Source organism: Nuphar pumila, chromosome 5 (assembly GCF_984573655.1).
Source record: "Nuphar pumila chromosome 5, dmNupPumi1.hap1.1, whole genome shotgun sequence".
In the NCBI taxonomy this organism is placed as follows: domain Eukaryota; kingdom Viridiplantae; phylum Streptophyta; class Magnoliopsida; order Nymphaeales; family Nymphaeaceae; genus Nuphar; species Nuphar pumila.
This window is the reverse complement of record NC_143253.1, coordinates 5,149,271-5,166,357: the sequence shown is the minus strand read 5'-3', so window position 1 is coordinate 5,166,357 and position 17,087 is coordinate 5,149,271. Positions and strand designations below refer to the sequence as shown.

At 37.6% G+C, this 17,087-nt stretch overlaps 2 protein-coding genes across 2 annotated transcripts; one reads left to right on the top strand and one right to left on the bottom strand.

Moving 5' to 3' along the window:
• Window positions 1–296: 296 nt before the first annotated feature.
• LOC149836561 (putative WRKY transcription factor 65) lies at window positions 297–1,932 on the top strand. Its single transcript, XM_090007041.1, has 4 exons — window positions 297–386; window positions 498–628; window positions 749–892; window positions 1,290–1,932. Exons 2-4 carry the CDS (start codon window positions 501–503, stop codon window positions 1,822–1,824), a joined length of 807 nt encoding a protein of 268 aa, XP_089863167.1. The 5' UTR covers window positions 297–386; window positions 498–500; the 3' UTR covers window positions 1,825–1,932.
• A 2,401-nt stretch (window positions 1,933–4,333) lies between these two features.
• Window positions 4,334–17,087, bottom strand: LOC149836560 (ras-related protein RABA1d-like). The gene is made up of 2 exons (XM_090007040.1): window positions 16,461–17,087; window positions 4,334–5,163 (listed from the first exon to the last, which is right to left on the bottom strand). Exons 1-2 carry the CDS (start codon window positions 16,679–16,681, stop codon window positions 4,722–4,724), a joined length of 663 nt encoding a protein of 220 aa, XP_089863166.1. The 5' UTR covers window positions 16,682–17,087; the 3' UTR covers window positions 4,334–4,721.

Here is a 17,087-nt window from a genome sequence, read left to right as displayed (position 1 = left end):
TTTCACAGTCAGAATTCGTATCCGTTTAGCCAACATCAGATTAGTCAGATACGGTATTGGCCACATTTGATCCAAATCCGAACCGTTACATCCATAGTCCAAACCGAATCCGAACCACTTGCATCTCTATTTCTTACAATAGACGGGCGTTGCAATTCCCAAGCTCCAAGGAGTTAGAAAGCACAAACCAAGATCTAAGGGCATGTTAGTAATTCACATCGATAGAATTAAATACAAAAATATGGGTTGCACGACCCAATAAATAAAGTTCATATATGCATTTCTCAAAATGAAGCATAAAAATCCCTTTAATCAGACGCTCCCACCTCTCACCACCCACCAAGTCATTTTGGCTATAGTGTTTCCGGCATGCCTCAATTTTCCGGGTAAATTTCCGGCAGGTCTATGTGCCACCCACTAAAACTTAGCATGGGTACTCTTTGACAAACACTTGTTCCATCCCATCAAATTATAATCCATCTTTCTTCATTTTCAAGATCATGGATGCTGTTAGCTCGTTAATATCGGAAGATAATCGAGAGAGCGGAATTCCGTCGGAAGGTTTCCAATCATCCTCAGGCAAATCCATGCCATTTTCCAACAGCAACAACTCATCGCTTAAAGGAAGGTAACACCATAGCAAGATGGTTCTTTTCGCCATCGTCTGATTGCTGCTTTATATTTGGTTATCTAGTTATTCTTTTGGATTGAAAAATGCTATGAACAACTTGTACTTAAAATTCAGCAGGAAGGGAATACAGAAAAGAGTGATCACCATTCCCATCGGTAATCTTGAGGGATCGACACAAAAAGGAGAGACACCGCTGCCGTCCGATTCTTGGGCTTGGCGAAAGTACGGCCAGAAGCCAATCAAGGGCTCTCCTTACCCGAGGTTAATCATTTTCTCTTTATTATCTCTTAATCTCTCCTTCCTCTTTGATCCCCATGAGAACCAAAAATAGCCTGCCGTTCAAATCATGTTTGGATGCTCTGATTTTTTAACAACCATGGTCGGAAGAGAGTATTTTCGTCATTTCGTTTATGCCCAATAAGGCTAAAGGAGCAAAAGAGAGAACATGACAACTGAGAAGCAGTGGTCACGTTCCACACATGGACTACAATACCCCTCAATATTCATAAAATGATGAAAATGCTCTCGATGGTGGAATTCGAGTTCTCGTCCATGGAATCTCGAAATTCACGAGATGGGTATCGTTTTCTCGATCGAATTTCTCCATTTCCTTTGTTTGGATCACGACTCGATGGCTCCCTTTTTCTGTCTCCCGCAGAGGGTACTACCGGTGCAGCAGCAGCAAGGGGTGCCCCGCGAGGAAGCAGGTGGAGAAGAGCCGCCTCGACCCGACGGTTCTCTTGGTCACCTACGCCTGCGACCACAACCACCCCTGGCCGGCGGCCGGCCGGGCTCTCCACCCGGCCGGCGTGGCCGATTCCCCACCGGAGGAGGAGAAGAAGCCGCCGCCTCCCCAGCCGGAGCTCGACGAGGCGGAGAAGTTCGACTTGGAGGGCCCCATGCTAGTGGCGGACGAAACCTGCTGGTTCTCCGACGTCGGAGAACTCGCCATCCTGCCGGAAACTTTCGAGATGGACGATGATGAATTGGGGTGCCTCCAGATCGACGGTGATGGTAGTGTCAGTCTTGGTGGTGGTGGTGGGGGGGAGGGGGAGTTTGGCGAGGACGACGACTTCTTCGCCGATCTCGGCGAGTTGCCGGAGAGTTCGGTGGTTTTCCATCGAGGAGGGGTCTTGGAAGAGGGGGAGGAGGGCCGCCACCGGTGCAGCCTCAGGACGCCGAGTATTGGATAAGTATGGGGACCGCCCTTTTTCCAAAATTTCAATTCTTGAGTTATTGTCCTCTTATTACTATATTGCTTTTTCATGAAATATAACATCTAAGAATGAGATTTTTCTCCTCTTTTTGTTTTTTTTTTCTAAAGAATTCTGGTTTTGTTGGTGTAGAATAAAGAAAATGGGAATAAGGGAAAGAGAGGATTTATTAATTTTTTGGGGTGGCTGGTCCCATTCCATGTGTGGATGGGAGGGGAGAGATGTGGTGTTGTGTATAATAATTGATGGAGAAAGGTAGTTGCTTGTAAGATGGGTATCTTGTAGATGGGAGAGGAGTAGAATCCGCTGCACATGGGGATCATCTTGATAATTGTGTTGTCTTTCGGAGTGGGTTTTGTTTATTTGTGGCTTTCTTACTGTTGAGGAGTTTGGAAACTGAGAGAGAGAGAGAGAGTCATGGAAAAGAGTTTCTGTAGCATTTGCCTTTTGAAGTTGGTTTGTTTATTTAGGGTTGTCTTGAGTGAGAGATTCATGCAAAAAGGTTCTTGTTGCATCTTCCTGAAGTTGGTTTGCTGACAGGGAGTCTTTTCTTATGTTGGGTGGATGGGTGATGTGCAGAGAGAGAGAGAGAGGGCTGGGATTGAGGTTGTTTGTTTACTTGTCTGTCTTGTCATGGATGAGGATTAGAAAGTTACATATGAGAGAGAGAGAGAGAGACAGTTTTGTTGGTATTCAGATAAGTCTTGGATACTACTAGGGCAGCTTCAAAAGTTGAGGGGTAGATAAAAACAATAAGTTGTAGGCTATGGAATAAAGTAGATACCAACCTACAATGAAATTGATTGCCTGTAGTAAAACCTGGTTTCGGAAGAAGTTTGTTGGTTATTTGGTTTCCTCACTGTCCTCAAGTCCATACATACAGAGAGGTAGGACATTATCTTGGCTTCATTTACAGAGAGGTAGGATCAGGTGCCATGTGATTGCACACTTTTAGTATGCTGCTGAGATACAGCCTGTTAGTTGTGAGAGGCCCAACAGCAGATGGAGGGATCAGAACACTTAAAGTGTGCAATCACCTGATCTCGATGATTACAGCGTAACACTTCGACCTGTCATTATTCACTAACGACCTAGTGTCATGCTGTCAGCCATAAATGAGGCTCAAGAGAGCAGGTTTTGGTCACTTTCCTCGTTTACCAGGATAGGATCCCAAGATTATTAAACTGATCCTTGATCTTTTTAAACAACTTCTGTATATCTTTTTAGAGTGCGTACCAGGTCAGAGGTAGCTCTGACGGTAATCCATCAGTGTTGCCTCTGACACCACGGCCTCCCAAACACGTGGTTTGGGGATTAATTTCAGCCGTTCATTCTTTTATGATCTAGATCTCATCATCTAGAGCATCAAAGGTCATCAAAAACTATTGGGACTCATCTAAGTTAAGAAGAATATACTATTAGAGACCGCTCATCTTAAGGATGAACGGTGGAAGTCTCACATATTTTTCAAGCAGGTAAGAAAACAGGTTGCTGGTGATCATTTACTTCTGTTTTTCATTTTCACCAACAATTAATCATGTGGTAGTCAAGGAACTTTACACCCATCTCAAAACCAACCAAGCAAATTTTTATATCCCTCTCTGGAGAGAGTCAAACATGGTGTTTGAGATTATCTTGGTCCAGTCAATTACTGAAGGGACCATACCATCCTATTAGGGCTGGGAAACAAGCTGAGCCGCTCGTGAGGGGCTCATTCAAACTCTTAAAATAGATTTGGCAAGCTGAACATGAATAATAGGTAGTCCGCTTGGCTCGACTCATATGAGCTCGTTAAGTAGTAAAAAATATATTTTAGATATATTTCATATCATATAGCATACGTAGAACATATGTTTAACTATTTGGTTTGCAAAAAACAGGTTTAGTGATAAAATCTTATTACTTCCATCTCTGAAACTTTTTTTTTTAATCCTGTTTCTTCTGGCTCTAAAACAATCTTTTTCTATAAACAAGCCAGCTCGAACTCAGCTCACTTAACTCAGGCTCATTATCACCTCAAACTTAGCTTGGCTCGCCACAAGAATGAGCCAAACTTTAACACTTCAGGATCCGCTCATTCAGCTCATTTATCAGCCCTAATCCTATTTATGTCAATCTAAGTATGTCATAATCCAATTGGCGTGAACTTTTTATCTGTGGGTTGCTCAAACGTGACGTTTAGCATGAGAAAATATCATACTAGGTGACTGTTACCTGATCATCCTTTATTGAAATAAGATATATTTTAAAAAATTAAGATATATCAAGCCTTTATCATAATTAACTTGTACGAAGTGGGGGTGTTCTGCAAGGCCTGTATGAAGTGGGGGTCTCAAAACTTACAGTTTCTGAACCCCTTATTCTCAAACCTCCCGGATCTTTTCCACTCTCTTGGTCAATCTCTCATCTACCACACCTCTTGTATGATGTTATGAATTATGGAATGAAACGTTTTTCTGAAAAAAAAAAAAAAAACTTTTATCATAGCTTTATGCCTGTAACTATCAGCGTGAAATGAGGACTCAATTAATTTTCCTTCAAAATTACAAAGAAAAATCCATATTTACTGTCGTATGGTACATGTAGGCATTTTATAATTTAGAAACCCTCATTCATGAAGGAATTCAAACCTTGATTCTTCAAAGTCTTTAAATACTGAAATGTCATCTGAGAACAGAAATTAAATATAACCCTTGACCGCTGGATTTCGAACAATAGGATATAAAACCTGCCCCTACAACTCATGCTTCTATGTCCAAAGGCCAGACAAAGACAAGTCTACATTTGAAGCTGAAGATTGATATACAAGAAACAATGGCGGTAGAGCAACTAAAGTAAACCAAACATATCCCTTTGAAGCAACAGCAACGATCCCTCTAGCTTGAGCAGCACCCAATTTTCTTCAATGCAGAAACATCATCTTTATTCGCGATATTTATCCTCTCTCCTTTGCTAGGCAACGTGGTTGCTGCTCCATCTTCACCAGCCCCAACAGCTTTCTTACTCACAATATGGTAAATCTGCGTTAAAACTTCAGCAAATGCATTCTCCACATTTGTGGCTTCCAGTGCAGATGTCTCCATGAAATAGAGAGACTCACGCTCGGCCAAAGATTTTCCATCTTGAGTAGAAATAGTGACAAGGTGACGAAGGTCAGACTTGTTCCCAATGAGCATCACAACTATATTGGGGTCAGTGTGGTCTCTCAACTCCTTGAGCCATCTCTCAACATTTTCAAATGTAGCATGCCGGGTGACATCATACACAAGCAGTGCACCAACTGCTCCCCTGTAGTATGCACTGGTAATAGCGCGGTACCTGTATTCATGAAATAAATATTACCAATCTAAGCATGTGTGCTTATGTATGTGCATACTGTTCTGTGGACACACCATAAAGCAAGCATATATCACATATGAATGCAAAATGAAGATATTATATAGGCAGGCACCATGCAATTGAAAGTTGTCTGCATGCATTTATCCATGAAAGAGTGTCATCAATCCACTGTTTGTACAAGACATAAACACCACTTGAGTGATGAAGACATGCAAGCGAATCTCTCTCTCTCTCTCTCTCTCTCTCTCTCTCTCTCTCTCTCTCTCTCTCTCTCTCTCTGTGTGTGTGTGTGTGTGTGTGTGTGTGAAGTGGTACATGTGTTTTTAGCAGATCGTAATGCCCATCCAAAAGGGCATGCTTTTGAGACATGGCAAGGTGATTGCAGTAGAGGTGAAGTTGTCCGAGGATGAAGCCCATAGCACCATTTTGTCACTCCACCATGTCTGGAAGGATTAGTACATGTGGACCATCTTACAGAGAAATCTTAGTATCCGTGGCTTATAGTGAGCATGAAAAAGCGCATCAAAATTATTACCCTGAAGTAATTACAAAATTCCGTGGCAGAATTTTGACATAGATGGCATTACCATGGGTCTACCACACATGCAATAACTATTATAAAGAAGTCTCCCTAATCTAGCAAAACTCCAACTCACTAAATCTCTGATTGGAAACTGGTAGTCAGAGGGAGTTTATGCATTTGGAAAAGTGGCAGCTACCAAATCCTGGATTTGGAAGGTACCATCTCTAGGAGGTGGTAGTTACCAAATCCAGGATTAGGTACAAATGCAAAGGGGAGAGTCTCACTGCCTTTCCTAAATGCATAAACTCTCATCGCAGCTGCCAATTTCTAAATATCTACCACCAAGGGAGCTTGACCAAGTTTTTACCAAAGGAATAAACTCCCATCCGAGCTACCAGTTCCCAAACAGATCCTAAATGTAATTTTGGAATTCCAGACTTCATAAGAAAGAACAGATTCAGCAGGGTGCATCAAAGAATAAATAGAGTTTTGCATAGTAATATTGCAACATTTAGTAAAAACAATTCCAGCCTTCCTAGGTACAGAACTTCTGGTTGACGCTAATCAGTCAAATCCAAGACTTGGTCATCATTTCAGGATCCGAAAAAGAAATTTTGATCTTAAAATGGTCTTTTTTTCCAAAGGAAAGCTGATACCAGTCATGAATGAATTGCAAAACGGAAGAAATGAATGTCAATCTGATTGAAACATAAAACTTTCATATGTTCACCTTGCTAGTCATGGTTGTCTCAAAATACAATTCTCCATAAACAATGAGGTTGAGGTAGGAAAATGATCTTCCAACAAACAGATCTCATTAACAAAAGAACAGAAACATTACAAAAACATGGAAAATTACTGCACAAAGTAGTTTTTAATGAGTGAACTCTTGATGGATCAAGCACTCCAAGTTTGATGTAGCACACAAATCTCAAAACTCTGGATGTGCATCAAACTTTCTAAGCTGGTCAATTGCTAAATAAAATCTTTCTTTCCTCATTAGGGCCACTTGGTGCACCCATCAACAATCTCTGACGGAACCTTAATGAACTCTTTTTTGGATGTAATGATTCTAAGCTTCTATTTGCTCCTCTTTTTTTATGAAACAGAAGATGCCCAGTTAGCAGTACATTGTCACGAACATTTTATGGGCAATGGCTTTTGGATTCCAATTAATACAAGAATGCTCTTCTCACCTTAAGATTTTGTTTTCTGCACAGCATAAAATGAAGTGTATCAAGACTGTTGCAAAACGAGAACCTTTTCTTTCTATAGAAAAAGTGAGTTAACAAAATTGACTATCTAAAAAAAGGAGCTACCGTCCTTTACATCCTAACAACAAGAAGAACCAAGAACCAACGTTGCTGTCATTTGTGATACATATCCATCCCTCACCCAACACAAAGCACCAACCAAACACACATCCAACTCCCCTCCACCCCCCGAAACACACACACACATGGGTTGATGAGATCCTGATTAAATGGAAAGAGATATCCAACATGTCATGACAGTACTGGCAAAAATTAAATGATATATGCCATAGGGAACCACATGCTTGGATTTACATATTGTAACATAACAACCCAAATGCACATACATGATTTGAATAAGCAGGTGACGGTTAGGATCTTAAGTATGACAAATGATGAAAAGAAAGAATACTACTTAAATTAAAAATATAAGCAAGTCATTTCAGCCACAGTAGCCACATAGTAAGAAACGTGACTGATGTTGAGAGTTTGACATGCAGAAAGTCAAAAAATCCTCACTAAAACATAGAGGAAAACCATTTCATGGCATCACATCTTTTTGTGCTCATATATACAAGTATGACACCTAGGAAAGTAACAACCAAATGAATGACAAAGTTGTTCACATTTATTAGGCAGCACCTAGAAAAAAATGTGATTTGAGTACGGAATTGGTTCCAGTAGGACTGTGTTACAAAGCACTTTACCATTCTTGGTTTAAGCATAAATCGAACAATAGCACCAACTCAAAGATGTCACAGTAACCTTAGTTCAAAATAACAAAAAATGAAACCCTATAAAGTGAAGTAAGATCTGTACCCATAATAACATAAAACTCATGCATGAAGCATATGAATTTGTCAAAACCTTAAAGACATTATCAAAGGGATCACCATAATGTAATTAATGTTTAATAGTGATGGTAACCAGCAAACTCCAGGAATCGAGTAAAGTCCCAAGTAAAGTCTTTTTCTTGGGAGCTCTAGAATGGTACTTTATTGGCACATGACTTCAATTTCATGCTTATCCAGAGTATTAACATCATCATAAACAGTAACCAATTCAATTTCATGCTTAGCCAGCGTATTAACATCATCATAAACAGTAACCAACTTAGCATAAGAGCTCATACAGTACAAGTATGCTAGAAAGGGAAAAAGAGAAAAAAAGTCATAATGTACAAGTGCTTTTTTGTGCAGTTGAGGTTTTGATGTATCTGGAAGGGCAAGAATATGACAACTGCAACAGAACTATGCCATTCACTACAAGTTCTACAATTTGAGGATCATGTCTCCACATTAACAAAAAAGTAGGTTCTGTCAAGGGATCTTGATGTAGATACAGCATGTTATAGAAGGGCTTCTCTAGGAAAAGTTGATGTTGTAAACAATAAAGCTCTGTTTAGAAGTCTGATGCTGGAAGGCATTGGAGGACATTTGTGGACTCCCTGATGCCTTCGAAGGTTTGGGAGGACAGAAATGAAGGGCAAGTCAGAAATGGAAGGATTTGGCAACAAAAAATCCTTTTAGTCTCCAAGTTTCAGCTACAACCACAGATAGGTTCTTGGTGAGAAATTCTAAATCCAATGCTCATGCCAGTGCCTTCATCATTCTCCCTTGTCTCCAACTATCATTTTTTTGTGTTTTGGCCATCTCCCTCAGTTGCTAACAACCCTCAATCCTTCCTCTGATTAAGCAAGAGGTAGGTAAGTGTAGCAACACCCAGCTATCCACTAGGCATTGATGTGACCATGGTGACAAATATCGCGATATTTACGAAAATCTCGTGAAAAAAAAAAGTGAGAAAAACTTCAAAAGTTTTAAACGGCTAAATCTCACGAGATTTACAAAATCTCGCAATATTTTCTTTTTGACAATTTCTAGCAAAAAATTCGCAAAATTTTGTAAATCTCATGATATATAGCCAACATTTTTGTATCACTTTTTATGGTTTTTTGTTTTGTTTTCCACCATTCTTTCAAAATGCAAAAAACGAGTATTACTCGTTTTGCTTTACCAAGTGTTGGTAATGTATTGAAACCCTATCGAGTCTCCGATCTTCTCTGCGAGGGGCGACTGTGAGCACACATCCGAAAACCGATCTCTCTCTCTCTCTCTCTCTCTCTCTCTCTCTCTCTCTCTCTCTCTCTCTCTCTCTCTCTCTCTCTCTCTCTGATTCACTCAGTCATCGGTTCTGGCAACCAGTGACTCAACGGCGGTGAGTGAGACTGAGGAAGAGGGGTTTCGGTCGTAGTGAGTCTCTCTATCTCTCCCTCTTCCCTAATTCACTCAATCACCGGTTCCGGCAACCAGTGACTCAATGGCGGTGAGTGAGAGACTGAGGGAGAGGGGTTTCAGTGGTAGTGAGTCTAGTGACTCATTGAATGTTTTTTTGTTTGCCGTAGACTGCAAAAGGGGGTTTTATAGAGAGAGGGATTTCGACCACCGGCATCAATGATTTTGGGTTTTCGGCGACGCATTTAGCAAATTTTCTGGTAATTAGAGCATGCAAAATGTTATGTTTGATGTTCGATATGTGACTCGTTTGATGTTTTGATGCATTATGCTAAATGTTTTGGTGTGTTTTAATGTGTGATTCGTTTGATTTTTATAATTTTTTATTGATGTTCGAGCATGCAAAATGCTACTTGTGTCACTTAAAGCTCTCCCTACATTTTCTTTTTTATGCCACTCATTGTGACTCAATGTTCATTTTCCCTAATCCAGAACTGAGACTTTCACAATATAGTAAAGTCCATCCATATTCATCACACAAGAATAAATATGATAATAAAAATTGCACAAAACTACACAACACAAACACTTTAATAGTTGGTTGTAGCTGCATAATAAAATCTTCAACGCTTGTGATGTAAGTCAATTATTGTCAAGAACTGGATACAAGCCACAAGTTTGCTAGGATCTAGACTACTTCATTTTAAACAAAGACAGGGCCTGTTATGCCTGTTCAAGCATGAGAAGCTTCAGCTTCAAACATAAAAATATAGAGCTGCTGACTTTGTGCAAATGATCCAGTGAAGCAATCATATGGGGAATGTTTTGACATGAATCGCTTTTCATAGTTTATTTTTAGGCTATTGTACAGTATAGCGTGCTCTTCAATTTCTTCTTTATGCTTCCTCCTTCATAATTGAAGTTTTTTCCCATTTCCTACTTGCAGGTCCAGTAATCTCAACAACAAAAAATACGTAAAACCCTGCTGCCTTAGATTGAATATCAGGATAAGTCCACTATGCCAACCAGGGCGGGCCGCGAGATTTTGTGATGTAATTAAGAAAGAAAAAGAAATGAACCATAACCACAATCAACTTCTTTCTAGACATCAAAAGATCCGCACTGTTCCCAATCACCTTGTGATTATCTTGCATATACCAACCACCCATGCAGTCCACTAGTATGATACATCTTTTATCCAAGACCCAATTGGGCCCAGCCTTATTTGTTGTGATAAAACTTTAAATGTTTAATGTTTAGGACCCTTGTGAACAAGGGTTGTTTTAATATTGTGAATTTTCTGCAGCATTGTTATTTTAATTTAATATTATTGAATCCATCATTAGGCACTTAATTTCGAGCTGTTTGGGTGCCCCTCCTAAATTCAGCCTATAATTAGTTTTATATTTATTCATATCATTTATTTTACTTTTATTGTTCTATGTAGGGAAAAGGATCAGGAGACCTAAAGATGCATTATGGAACCATGTTACACTACAATCAGATGGTCGATTATGTTGCAACTATTATAACGTAGAATTTAATAGGAGAATAACACGATTTAAGTATCATCTTGTGGGCATACCAAATAAAGATGTTGTTGCATGTGGGCATGTAACGTCAGATGTGAAACATCTAGCATTAGCTTCAATTCATCAATAGGAGTCCAAGACATAAAGGAAAAAATCAAAGCTTACAAGTTATTTGTCTCCTACTAGAAGTGGCCCAGATTCTACTTCTATAGGAATTTCTTCTATTTCTCTAGATGTAGGTATGATTCATATGTCAAGTTTCAGTTCATTAGATCAATGAAATATCATAAATGCTTTTATAAAGAAGAAGGAGAAAGAACATGTAAATATGTGTGTAGTGAAATGTATTATCATGAACAATTTGCCTTTTAGGTTAGCTAGAGATGATGCATTTAAGGAGAAGGTTAATGTCATTGTAAATTATTGACTTGGTTATACATCTTCAAGTAGTGAAACAATTAGAACAAAATTTCTTCAAAACCTAAAATGATAAGTTGTAACATTTATTGATGAGGTAAAAAAGTCATGGTCTATATCAGGATGCACTTTAATGTCTGATATATGGACATATAAGAAAAATCGTTCACACATAAATATTTTGGCATCATGCCCTAAAGGTACAATATTTTTAAAATCTAAATATGCTAAAGTGCCAAAAACTAGTGAATATATTGAGGAGTATATATCGGCTACTATAATAAATTTGGATTAAACAAAGTAGTTCAATTTGTAACAGATAATAGCTCAAATTATTTGAAAACAAGAGTTGCAATTGAGGTAAGATACCCTCATATTTTTACATCATCTTGTGTTGCACGCTGTATTGATTTAATGCCCGAAGATTGTGATAGATTGCCTAATTTCTTTCATACATTATTATATGCAAAAAAAATTACAAGCTTCAATTTTGCAACTTATGAGAAATTATACAAATGATAGAGAGATACAAAGGCCTGGGGCTACTCGTTTTGCTACTAATTTTTTTATGTTTGCAATCTATATTGAAAATGGAAGATAAGTTGAGGTTTTTAGTTGTTTCTTCTAAATGGAAAAATTTAGAAAAGGTTAAGAAAGGAAGAGAAAGAAAATATGTGATTGATATTACACAAGGAGATGAGTTTTGAAAAAATGGAAGAGAAATAGCAATAACAACATAACCACTTATAAAACTTTTGAGGATAGTAGATGGGGATGGTTCTACCATAGGTTACTTGTATGAAGGCATAAATTGTGTTAAAGAAGAAATAAAAAGTTTTTATAAATGTTGAGTAGATAAGTATCTACGAATATAAGATATCATTAATGGTAGATGGGAGGTCAACTTGAGACGTGACTTATATGTTGTTGGATATTTAAAATTACAACATTTTTATAATGGTCTTATGAAGATAAATAGCGAAATCATGAAAGGATTGAAGAAAATGATAAAAAAGATGGTTGATAAGGAAGATAAAAAAGGATGAGCTTACTTCAGAATTGATTTATTATCATTTAAAAGATCCAAAGATCTTTAATGAGATTACAATATCTCTTTTTCGTACTGCACATCCACGTAAGTTTCAATTTTGATTTGCATTTTGTAATTTTTTTATTTTAGAATATAGTATCAATTTCTCATAACTTGCGAGATATGGTGGGAAATGAGTAGAGCAAATGTCTCTATTTTGCAAAATATAGCAATTAAAATACTTAGTCATCTGCACGTGAAAAAATTGTAATGCATTTGAAGCGGCATATACTAAAAAGAGAAATTGTTTTGAGCCAACAACTCTTACTAATTTAGTTTATGTGTGCATGAACATGCACATGGAGTTCAATTGAAAAAGAAGCAAAAGATTCTCGACCTATTGTATATGACGACATTGATGCATTTACATATGGCTCAATTAAAGAAAGGAATGAAGAGAAAATATAAGAGGAAGAGGAGGATGAAAGCATTGATAGCCAAGGAATTAATGAAGATACTTTTGATTTCTTAATTAATAGCAAGTGAATAATCCTTTTGTATAAACTTGAATCGTTATGATGTTTGTTTTCTCATGAACTTGTGATCATTTGTTTTTGTTTTTGATACTTGATTATTGATACTTAATATATGATGATTTAGTTGATGCTTGATACTTATTTGAATGGAAGTAAGTTTAATGCACATGCTTGATACTTATTTGATGTTTGATACTTCTTAGATATGGTTAGTGGGATTGAAAATAGATTTTATATTTTTTTTGCACATAAAATTAAATTAGTTTATTTATTTGATTATTTTTTTAAAAAATTAGATTTTTTGAGAATTTATTTGATTTTTTAATATTTTTCCCGAGATTTTGCCGAAAAAACTCGAGAAATAATCAAAAAGTTACAAATCTCCCGAGAAAATCACTATCGAGAAATTATCGTTTTAAACTTTTGTCACTATGGATGGGACCCATGTAGTCATTTTCCTGGGTGCACGACTGATGCAATCTTGGAACCCAAGATCGCAAAAGAATCTATGTTACCCTACTCCTATGCACGAAATCAAAGGGAAAGCAGGAAAATAATGGAAAATAGGAATAAAAATCAACTCATAAGATTAAAGAAGATCAAACAAGGTCTCAATCAATCAATTGTCTACCAAAACCCTCATAGCAACTATATATAGGAAACTATCAAAACCCTAATTATCTTGAGATAAGATCCGAAATAAATAGAATCCAAAATAACAAATTCATTCCAAAACTAAAATACTACTTAAGGATCCATTTGGACCCTGGACCCAACTTCTAAAGACGCCCTTTAGTCTTTTTCTTCTTTGGATCCTTGTGACTCATCATGGTTGAATCCGATTCTTGCTCCTTTCCTCGGGTGCATCGACGACCCCTTTCAAGAGCTTATGTTGGATATGTGTCACGCTAAACACCAACTGGTCAAGTCTAATTCTTTGGAACCGCCTTGGACCTAAACCCTACCTAGTCAAGTCCAATCCTTTGGAACCCCATCTTAGACCTACCTAGTGAAATCTAATTCTTAGCACCATTGATGGGACAGTCTGGGAGTCAGTAGTTGGCATGGAGATGCCAGCTCTGGATGGAACCTCATAAAGTGATTCCACACATCTAGTGGATTTGATAAATCCATGAAATCCCAAATCCTAGAATTAGGATGTCCCGGGCATTTCCTTGTCAAATACAGGCTACCAAACAGAGCCTAAGAGCTATTCTCATAAACTCGATACATGCTTTGAGAAGAAAATTCTTAACAAGAGTTAAATTGTGTTGTAAGAATTACCTATTCTTTTCTAACTCTTTCTAAGTAGGTATAAAGGCTTTCAAAGTTATTGGACGTTCTCAATATCATGCTCAAGGGTTGCAATTTAACCATACAAGAATTCTAAGTGATTTACACTTAAACTCTGTTGAGATTTTCTCTCTAGTTTGCTTTTATTTTAGGACATCTGAAGACCAAACAGATAATTTTTTGTCAAAAATAGAGCAAATTTACTAGCAAGAGGCCACTTGTGATTTCCCTAGACCAAACAAATCTAAGGTGATGTTTGGTTTGCCCCACCAGAAGTTATTCCAAACTCAATTCTCTCGCATCAAAACAAATGTGAGAAAATGGAGCATGAGAAAAAATGACTTTCATTTGCAGTCATTTTCTCGTTTTCATGACAGACAATCACAAGGGGCCCCTTGTGATTCTGTCTCTCATGCAAACGAGAAAATGGCTGCAAATGAGTCATTTTTTCTCACACTTCATTTTCTCACATTTGTTTTGATGTGAGAGAATTGAGCCCATGGGGGGAATCACTCTTATTTGGGATTTATACAAATGACCCCTAAATGTCACGTTTTCAGTCAGTAGACTGTTACAGGTAACTATAGTTGTGATATTTGAGGTTCAATCTTGAACAATAAAACCGTGATTTATGTGAGATCGTGACACTCATATTCATGAAAACAGTATCCAGGTAATTCATAAAAGGTTGCAGACTGCATACATTGTAGCCTGAGATCAAATAGAGCATGTGTAATTTTATTGAACATTTTAGAACCATCAGTCACCATACTCTGACATCTCCAATATGATTCAGATTTTCAGATATACCAAATCAATTCAGATATACTGTGGTAAAGATTTCAATCTTTCAGCATATTCCATTGACATTATCAATAAATATGATTCAAATTTTCACAGGATGCTAATAAAGCACAATTCTTGCACCTTTACATGGAATGTCATGTAAAAGAGTTTCTATTGATGATCAGATACAAAACCTTTTATCTTTTGATATAGATTACTCAAACACAACATAGGTTAGATGCCAAGTTCTGAGCATAATCAGTATATACAAATTTTAATTGATAGCTCAGTATTGTTTACAGGTGAAGTTAATTATAAACAAAAATCAGTATGGTAAAAGTTGTGCTCCACATGCATTTCTTGAGTATGCTAACTATTGACATATTTCTTTACAATATATCATAGACAATAACAGTCTTCTATTTACTTTCGTATGACATAATTTTCAGAAACATTGAAAAGTGTACGCCAAAATTACATTTAATCAACATATCTTATTTTCATAAATTAATTCAGGAATCAGATTTTATTTATAATAATAACACACCTCCACAGTTATCATTCCATAAAAACTGCACTCTCGAGACAATAACACGGAGGGATGTGTGCGTGCAGATTCCATTTCACTGAAGCTTGTTTTAGACCAATTTCATTAAACTCAAACACAGATCGCCATAAAAATTCTCAATATTAATAACCAACAAACCCATCCCTAAACTCCACCCAAAGCAGTCATTGTCCACTGCAAAACTCATAAAAACTAACCAACATGTGACTGCTTAAAAATAGTTCAACAAAAAGAGAACCAACGAAATACTTAAAAGGACACAACATCTCTGCTTAAAACTAAACCCTCCTAAGGAAATCTAAGTTACAGGATCAGATTCAAAACTAGAAGAATAACTCCTCAGCAGAAGTTCAATAAGCTCAACCAATAACAGAGGCAGGTCTCCACAAGATGGAAATTCCGATACATCAGCAGTCTCCAGTGCGTAACTTTTATAACCAACAAACAAATCCACAAATAAACCACATTAGATTCCCCGTTCTGGTAACCCGAATAACAGAATAAACTAATAAAAACTTCAACCAACAATTACCCACTGCATATTTTTCAAAATTCAACAGATCCAATTCCAACCATATCGTAACAGATCTGAAGCAACAAAAAACAAATAAACGAGAAGAAAAGGAAAAAGAAAGAAAGAAAGAGAAACAATTCAATAGTCAAAACATCTATCCCTAACCCCCACTTAATCCCTCGTTTTCTTATCAACCAGGACCTCATAAGTCAAAACCCAGAGAAAGGAAAACCCAACAAGAATATGAACACATGGTCACTTATAGCTTTCCCAACTTCCAAAAAGAATCCACCATATTTGTAACAAGCCCAAGCAGTGAAAACAGGTATACTGATACCCAATATGTCCAACCAACAAATCCAGCTATAAGCCCAATAAATCCACATCCCCATGAACCCCAAACCAGAAAACTTACAGGGAAGCCCAACAGCAGCATACACACTTGAATTTTTTAGCTTCCAGGACATCCTTTCACATTAATTAGAACCCCGTGTTCAGAAAAAAAAAAAAAAGAGAATGACACCACCACCAAAACTAAACAACAATAAAGAATTAAATATAGATAAGGAACGATAGTAAAGAGTTTATACCTTTCTTGACCAGCAGTGTCCCAAATCTGAGCCTTGATGACCTTCCCATCAACATTGAGACTCCTGGTTGCGAACTCCACGCCGATGGTGGACTTGGATTCCAAGCTGAACTCGTTTCTTGTGAACCTTGAGAGCAAGTTGGACTTGCCAACACCCGAGTCCCCGATCAACACCACCTTGAAGAGGTAGTCATAGTCATCCTCAGCTCTATAGATAGCCATCTCTCTCTCTCTCTCTCTCTCTCTCTCTGAGAGACTAAGGACAACAAAGGAAAGATGCCCACAAAAAGATTATGCAGGAGAGAGACTCAAAACCTCTCTCAGCTCTGAATCTGCCAAGCATGACCTACTGTATGCATAACAAAGGTTCCCTTTTTACAATGTTTCACTCTTTTGTACACTGAAAATATTTTTTTATTATTATTATTTTTTAAAAGCAAGCTGGGGTTAGTTATACCCTACCAGTTAAACAACTATACCATTGGATTTTGATCCTGCAACGTCCAACACAAGCTGCTAGCTGAACCTATCAGACAAGCGAAGCCCCATTGGTTTTCTTTTTTTTTACCTGGGGAAAGGGAACAGAGAAGGCTGGTGCCATCATGGTTGGGATCTCCCAAAAATATCC

Bases quoted from the DNA above. Each gene is read 5' to 3' on its own strand.
- LOC149836561 (XM_090007041.1), top strand. From the start codon at position 501: ATGGATGCTGTTAGCTCGTTAATATCGGAAGATAATCGAGAGAGCGGA. The intron at 629-748 runs GTAACACCATAG...AAAATTCAGCAG, and splicing joins AACTCATCGCTTAAAGGAAG to GAAGGGAATACAGAAAAGAG. The intron at 893-1,289 runs GTTAATCATTTT...TGTCTCCCGCAG, and splicing joins AAGGGCTCTCCTTACCCGAG to AGGGTACTACCGGTGCAGCA.
- LOC149836560 (XM_090007040.1), bottom strand. From the start codon at position 16,681: ATGGCTATCTATAGAGCTGAGGATGACTATGACTACCTCTTCAAGGTG. The intron at 5,164-16,460 runs GTATAAACTCTT...TCATGAATACAG, and splicing joins GACACTGCTGGTCAAGAAAG to GTACCGCGCTATTACCAGTG.